The 8,439-nt window shown below is 32.7% G+C and overlaps 2 protein-coding genes across 2 annotated transcripts; both read right to left on the bottom strand.

Annotated features, from left to right (window-relative positions):
* Nucleotides 1–539: 539 nt before the first annotated feature.
* Nucleotides 540–1,220, bottom strand: LOC149422369 (GILT-like protein 1). Its single transcript, XM_089633758.1, has one exon. It carries the CDS (start codon nt 1,170–1,172, stop codon nt 555–557), a length of 618 nt encoding a protein of 205 aa, XP_089489884.1. The 5' UTR covers nt 1,173–1,220; the 3' UTR covers nt 540–554.
* A 5,216-nt stretch (nt 1,221–6,436) lies between these two features.
* On the bottom strand, nt 6,437–7,157 carry LOC149422368 (GILT-like protein 1). The gene has a single exon (XM_089633757.1). It carries the CDS (start codon nt 7,105–7,107, stop codon nt 6,484–6,486), a length of 624 nt encoding a protein of 207 aa, XP_089489883.1. The 5' UTR covers nt 7,108–7,157; the 3' UTR covers nt 6,437–6,483.
* Between the last annotated feature and the right edge of the window lie 1,282 nt (nt 7,158–8,439).

Here is an 8,439-nt window from a genome sequence, read left to right as displayed (position 1 = left end):
TTAAAACACGATAGATGGTGTGAACAGAATGCATTTATTTATAATTTTACAACAGAAAACATCAAAATTTACACAGTATTTGGAAAAATTTTAATCGTTTGAGTAGTATTTTGACGGCCGGCATAGTCCAGTGGTAACGCATTGGACTGCCATTCCGAAGGTCGCGGGTTCGAACCCGGCGTGCGCAAATAAATTTTATTTGATTAATTTGTGTTATTTCACAATTAATTAATTAAAATAATATATAGTATATTTGCGGCACGTTCCAGAGTGGAAGATACTACCAGTATCGCCCTGGTGTAAGACCACCATTCAGAATTGAAACGTTGCTCCAAATGGCTTTAGCCGTGTTTAGTGACTAGATCTGAATAGCCAGGTACTTCCCCACCTTCCTCTTTCCCTTCCCCACTTACCTTCAGCCTCACAACATCCCCCAATTGGGGATGCCATAGTCTCACTGGCTCCAGACGGGAGCAGTTGGGACTCTTGTGAGGTATTCACTATAAAAAAAATAAAAAAATAAATTAAAAAAAAGTATTGAGTCAATGGTCAATTCAAGAACAAGCACTAGGGTCAGTCTTCTGAAGAAGATCGCACACGAAGCCCCTGAAGTTACCGTAAGCTGCGTTCTGGTTCTCGACACTATATGTACTATTGAACACTATCGTTGGGACGAATACCATGGTTATCTCTGATGTTTTCTTCTGCGCGATTAATTGAAGACCATCTCCCAATGGAGAATCAAAGCACTGTTTGACAGCGGCCTCGGAAATTCCAGCTTGCCTGACGCAAGTGTAGTCCAGCGTGGTAGAAGCAAGAGTCAAAAATTCGCAGTTCATGTAGTCCACAATCTTTTGCTGGTTCTCGAGGAGTTGGTCCAAAACGCAGGACTGAAGACGATTTGCTGCACAATCGTTTGGTCCAAACTGGCAGGTGAGGGATCCGTCAGCTTCGCGGCGAGTTTTACCCCAAGGAATGAAACTAACGGACAAGTTGGCCTTGAGTTCTTCGTAAACTGGGGCGACCTGCAGGGTGATGAATCTCTTTGTGTCTGAGCAGAGGCTGGTGATATAGAAGGAAATGTCCAGTTTCTCTGCTCGGGTTTCTTGTGCCATGACACATGTCCCCGCGAGGAGCACGCCGAACAGAACAATCACAACTCGAAGACCCATTGTGTGTGTGTTATTATGACGATTGCCACCGACTTAATGATGGTAATGTTACGTTAGCTTGTTATTAGTTGAATCGTGTTAGTCATTTCAGATTCTAACAGTACGTAATCAGTCGGTCCGTGTCGTTTTACGTAATATATAGTATCTTTATCGTGTAACTAATCACTTTTAACAATAAGATTTATTTTGTTATCTATATAATTTTAATGATTAGGTGATCATCGACTTTATATATTTGATTTTTATTAATATAATTTTCATAAAATAATATGATATCGATAGTGTCAAAACATATAAAATTTATTTACAATTTTTAAATTTTGATTTAGTTTCCAATTAGAGAAGTTTATTTATGTTTTTTTTATTTAATATCCACGGTATAAATATATCGTACACAGTAAATTGTATATCACAGTATATAAGTATAAAATTAATACAAGCTCTAGAAAGGGATACAAGTACATACCAAATATAGTAAACAAGTATAAGTAGACTTAGGTATGATTAATATTGATTGAAATATATGATACTATAGCCTTCTTGTAACTACTATGTAATGTAATCTATTTGAGAATTATTAACGAAGTATATATACAAGTGTGGTAAAAGGTTTCTAATCCTGCCATCCACAAACAATATAACAATTTTATAATAAATATAAAAGCATTAAAACGAAACACAGGCAAAAAACTGGAGTTTTCGCCGATTTTTGTTTACAAAAATAGACTGGGTTGTTTTGGAATACACAAAGGTTCAATAAATATTATACGAACCTCTCTTTGGTCTTTTGGGAATTCTCGCTCTGTAATTGGTACTTTTGGATATTTAAACAGTTCAGCAATCATATATTTGCATACGGTAATTTCAAAAGTTTCTTAACGGCTTCTTCATATATTATTATGTACCTAATAACTATGTATTGTAATCATCACTTTTTTTTACATTAACTTCACATAGGAGGCATATGTAGTATCTGGGGATGCTGTGTGGAGGGTCTTTTTGAAAAGAGGATGGAGTGAACTTTGGATCTTGAAGACAACCATATTGTAGGAGGGAGGAAATACTGAGGCCGGCAAATCTTTCCACAGACGAGCTGTCGAACTCAAGAACGAGTCGTAGAACCCGTTCTCGTGTGACAAATGTCAACCGTGTACAAATGTTGGGCGCGTGTTTGGGCTGTTTCCCGACTATGCACCAGTGCCGAAGGGATCAATGACGATAGTTCCTCGGAGCACCTTGCATTTTAATACCGGTAGGATAAGGACAGCATACCTATTTAACATCTGTGCTTTAAAGATTGAAACTAGGGGAATCTATCAAACGGATTGCCCGTTTATGCAGAGTCAGGGTTTTTTTCAGGTATTTTGGGGTTTTTTGGTTTTGATCTTTTTTTAAATTTAAAACATAAAAAAATCAGTAGTTATATGAAAATTTGGGTCGAGTTGAGGGGTTTGGCAGTTACTCGGCTGAGTAACCAGTGACGAATGCATGTGAAACTTTTTTTTTTGTTTGGTTTTGGAAAAAAATATTTTAAAAAAAGTATTGAAAAAAAAAATAGTCACAAGATTCCAAAATTTTATTTACATTTTTTACCCCCAAATAATGTCAGAAATCACTTGTAATCACTGGTAATAATTCACTGGTGGTATGTCAAGTACATCCCTGTAGGAACTGAAAACATAAGATAGATTTTTTAATAATATCTAGCTGAGGTGTACCCGGCGCGGTGCTCGGGGATGGTTTGGTGTAAATATTATTTTACGTCTTGATTATAAAACATCGATTTTTCTCTAAATATAGAATGCATGTAGTAAATATATAATGTTATATTTCGCATTAGTCAGAAGTACACTGGAATATGCATCGCCTATTTGGAATCCACAATATAAACTTTACATTCTATAGTATATAATGTATCCAAAACAAATTTATAAAATATATTACGTACAAATTTAACAATAAATTTTAGTGTACATTTGAAACTTTGCAGCAAAGACGAGCAGTAGCTGACTCAATATTTATCCACAGAATTTTAAACAATGACATTGACTGTACTGAACTTCTGTCCCTTATTAACTTTAACATACCTTTGAGGCGTACACGACATACAGTGCTATTCCACACGATAAATTATAAAACAAATGCATTTAGACTACCATAATACGGACATGTGTCTAGTGTGGTAGTCGAAAGCATGTAAAAAAATGTATACAAATATATTATACGAATAAAGGAAAAAAAAAATGAAATATCTAATTCACCAATTAACCGAGCTCTTCATACTCTAAATAATATTTGTCTTAACTATAACATTGACATTTTTTCGGATTCACTGCCCAAATTCAAACGTGGCATCATGTCAATAATTTAAACTGTTCAATGCGCATGCATACAGACACACACGCACACACCCTCTCACACATACATTACACACGTCACACACACACCTATAAACTACACAAGTCACCTGGTAATTAAGGAATAAACATACCACTTAGCAGACATTACAAGGAAACATATCATAGGTACCCAACATGAAGTATCTTTTTTTTTTTTTTTATTAACAAAATTTTTGATACATATACAATTCAGGTACATACATAGTAATATAGAATGAAAGAGTAACAAAAAAATCCCACAAAGGCGAAACCTGAGTGTGGGTATTATAGTGTAAGGATAAAACAGTGGTGTTTAAAATATATATTTTTTAAACTTGTAAAAAGTATCTATAGAGATCAATGTGATGGTTTTTTTTTACAGAAGTTTCTATTTTTTTATCTTATTCCTGTATATTGTTTCATCTCTGTAAATCATGTACTGTTTGTTTCTATAATATAAAATAAAAATAAACCTTCCGGAAAAAAATCTCTAAATAATAGTGAAAACCCTATAAATCATACAGACTAGGATTTCGACTTTGTACTATTACTATATTTATACTATTAAGATATAATTCTATATTTTAAATGTTTATTTCTTTTGTTTAAAAATTCTAAATCCAAAAAAAAAATATCTAAATCTGTCAAGAATTGATAGATCTGAATTTGAATCTCTGATTTCAATTTCTGATAGTGTCTCTAATTATTTTTTTAAAAGCAATTATCCTCAGGCAAATATTTTCAGTATCACAATCTCACGCGTCTGCGCTACAATAATGTCTTGAACCCAATCGCTTCAGATTATTCTAAAAATAAAACATTTTCACGCTAATCTGATTCGTTTTGTTTCGTTTGTTATTTTATTACATACATAATTAATTTTTATGTATGTAATAAAATAACTTATTTTACCTTTGTTTCTTCGTACTTATGTCTTTTCCGTAAAACCATTTAGATGTATTATTATTATTTTAATAAATAAGTAAATAATACGGAAAATGGCTGGAAAAATGCTTATCCATTATCATCTGATTTTCTCCCTGGTCATCCTTGGAACTAAATACAATTAATTTAAAATAAAACAATAACTTTATTTTTATACTTAGTGCCGACCGGGTTTCACTACCCTAGTTTCTTCAGGGCTGTACAATACTGTATTCAAATTTATAATCTAAAATCTGCATCCTAAGTTATTGTTTTCAAATTATAATTTCACGTCACAAAATACCGGCATTATACGAGTAAATATAAGTAATTTTGTGCTACGACACATATTATATCATCGTAAAAATCACATACTCCTTTACTTTCCTCCTGCAAAACTTGCCAAAATCCATTCAGTTAGTCTTCTGATATCAAATCTGAACCAGCGGCAGTGTGTGTGTGTGTGTGTGTGTGTGTGTGTGTGTTTTGTATGAGTGAGTATGTGTTTATGTAGGTGTATGTGTGTGTGTGTGTGTATGAATAGAGAATTGGAATAATCCTTCAAATTTCATAGATAATTTTCAAGTTCTATGAAAGTTCCATTCAAGTTTTGTTTAGAATTTCAGTTTTGTGACCAATGGAATGATAACAGAACTTTAATGGATGAATTGGTCAAATTTTGTGAAACAACTGGCCCGAACAAAACTTGAATCGATGAATTCTCAAATATATTGATTTGAACTAATTCAATGATTTGTTCATTGGTTGGTTTATTAAATTATACCGCTGGTACTCGCCCTTTAACTCGCTATTTGTTTAAAAATATTGCTTTTTAACATGTTAGTTCACACACCAATTGTCTTTTATATTTAATATACAATCGATCGATCATATTTAAAATACAAAGGACGTATGTATAAATGAAAATAGAGACATATTATTTTTAATCAATCCCTTAAAATAATGCCCCCGACTTCATATAAATATTGTTATTATTGAAATTGATTACATTACTAAATTAATTTATTCATTTATATGTATTGTATATTATAATATTACTGAAGGATTCATTAACATATAGAGTGAATATAGGTACCAGGTTAATACACGTACTTTTCGTCTCATTTTTGAGAACAACGCTGTATTAAGGCATATTTAAATATGCTAAAAAACATAGTGACGATTAGGTACAACGATGATTTGCCATTGCCCATTAGTTTACTTATTTATACTGGGTTTTTAAAGATGATGATCTCACACAATCCAGTCGTAAAAACTCAGTTAATACACAAATAGTACCTACATACAATTACTTAACTCTACTCTATACGATAAAAAATTTTGCATACATCTAAATAAACATTTTAATTTTTTTTTTTTTGGTAAAAAAGATTTTTTATGCATAGCACTAAGGGTAACAATTATTTTATAAGCAATAATTATTAGTCTGAAACACTCATCCACATTGAAAAATCTCCTGATAAAAGCTACATGACGCCAACGGGACTTGAACCCGTGTCCCGTTGGCGTCATGTATCTTTTATCAGGAGATTTTGTCAATGTGGATGAGTGTTTCAGGCTAATAATTATTGCTTATAAAATAAAGATTTTAAAACAAATAAATTTACAAAATCATAAAACTATAGACAAGCTCACTCAAATTACAAATAGAGGACAGATAGAGACACAAGAGACACAAATAGAGACACAAGAGACATAAATAGAGACACAAGTAAAACATAATATAATTATAGCAACAGCAGAACATTTTTTCAGCATATCTATAATTCTACTTCAGTACACTCTATCTTCTTATATAGTTGAATTATCTGGAAAGCACCTAAACAAGTTTAACACTCTAATTCAAAAGTCATTAGCTATCCACTATCAATATTGCTACATAAATCTATCTTTGAAATTGGGAACATTTATTTTATAAAAACACAAACAACATTATGATAGACTTTTATTGCAAATTATGAGCAGTTACAGAATTCACAACACAATCTTTATCTGCAGGCGTTCGGGTTAGTCTGCTGGAGAATTCCGCAGACGAAACCCCTGAAGTCGCCGAAGGCAGCGGATTGGTTGGCGGCATCGTAATTATCATTCAAGACAATGGTTGGAACAAACACCATCGTGATCGTTCCAGTCTTAGATTCAGCCAACCCGAGCAGCTCTGTCCCTAAAGCTGAGTCGTAGCACTCCTTGGCGTGTTCCTCAATGAGTCCTACCTGCTTGACGCAGGTAAAATCCATGCTCACTGAAGACAATGTAGAATATTCGCAGTTCATGTAATCAGCGATCTGTTTCTGGTCGCTTCCAATCAGGAACAAAGCGCACAGTTGAAGACGGTTCGCGGCGCAATCGGTTTCTCCAAACTGGCAAGTGATCGAGCCATCTGAGTTTCGCTGAGACTTTCCCCAAGGAATGAACTCGATGTCCAATTCGCTTCCGAGCTCTTGGTAAACTGGGTAGAACTTTTTAGTTATGAAGTTAATGGTGTCGGCACATCGGCTGGTCACGTAGATGGACAATTTGGGTTTATCGGCCAGAACCAAAGACTCCTCGGCCAGGCCATAGTTGGCGGCAAGAAACGCAACAAATACAACACTCAGAATTCGGAAACTCATCTTGATGTTAGTTTTTTGACCGCAAATGATTGAATGATTTATATTTCACCAAAAATTGACACCTAAGATGTCAACCAAATCTATAAATCACATACCTTTATCTGTAAATCATATTTTTTACAAAGATCTTCAGTCAGTAGGTTATTTTAATTATAATAGATAACATGACAAGATAAGTATTGTATTATATAGGTATGCTTCCGTGATACTCAATCTGTGGGTTGCAAACCAGCCAATATATCTTATCGAAGTGATGCGAATGAGAAAGAAACCATCAGTACGGCAGTTTTGAAGCGTATTGATCTTTAGGATGATTGATCATACTGAAAGAACACCTTCGATTAAAATATTCAATAGATTTTATGTAAATATAAAATATTCTAGGACCTAAAACCACATTCGGACAAAGAAATTATATTTATTTTGCAACGAAACTCCACAACATCCTTCCCCCTGGTATAAAGCAAAAAGAAAATTTGAATGATTACAAATGAAGAATAAAAATCTGGCTGAAATAGATTAATGAAAAAACTCTGAAAAAAACATTAAAAACGACATAGAAAACTAATAAAACAGAAATGAATAACTTTAGTCCGCCTCAGCACAGGTCACCCTAGTGAGGAGGACTAAGAAATACAAGTTAATATTCATATATTCAATATCATATTTTGTATGCGCAATGTTTAAATAGTCGCTATATAAAAAAAATAATAATTTAAATGTAAAAAAAAATTAAAAAATCATAATAAAACTAAAACCGTCTATAAAGATGAAATGCAGAAAAAATAATACTAATTTATTTATGTCTGGTTGATAATGACCAAATATCAAGATCAGATTTCAATGCTTGAAAAAAATACAATGACGTCAATCAATCATATATTGTGTAATCTCCTAAGTCAGTGGTTAATTAATTACCACCTTTATCTTCAATCAGTGATAATTTTAAATAATCTTAATCGAAAAACAGTATAAGGTTTATTGTCATTATGACAATTTATTTGACAAAATGGCCTTGGTAAAACTAACATTCAGAAATATAATGTATTTGTGTTCAAACATAAATTTTACATAATAATACGTATTGAAGCGCGTTAATTTAAAAGCTGTTATATTTGCTCTTGTATGGTTATTAATGAGTGTTTTTACTACACTTGAATATTAACTTTTAAATTTGATGAATTGTTCAAGTTCTGTGGAATAACTGGTTCTGAGTGATGTTGTCACTAGTAGCATATCAATATGGTTTTCGTTTATTAAAAAAAGTGCTAAAATTTTAAAATATAATTTATTAATTTAAAAGTGAGGTACATTTTTATTAAATAGCGATAT

This window comes from Hesperophylax consimilis, chromosome 7 (assembly GCF_061612785.1).
Source record: "Hesperophylax consimilis isolate HC1 chromosome 7, BYU_Hcon_1.0, whole genome shotgun sequence".
Classification (NCBI taxonomy): Eukaryota; Metazoa; Arthropoda; class Insecta; order Trichoptera; family Limnephilidae; genus Hesperophylax; species Hesperophylax consimilis.
Note: the sequence above shows the minus strand (reverse complement) of the source record. Positions and strands in the feature narration are given on the sequence as shown.

Coding starts and splice junctions, on each gene's coding strand:
- LOC149422369 (XM_089633758.1), bottom strand. CDS start 1,172: ATGGGTCTTCGAGTTGTGATTGTTCTGTTCGGCGTGCTCCTCGCGGGG.
- LOC149422368 (XM_089633757.1), bottom strand. CDS start 7,107: ATGAGTTTCCGAATTCTGAGTGTTGTATTTGTTGCGTTTCTTGCCGCC.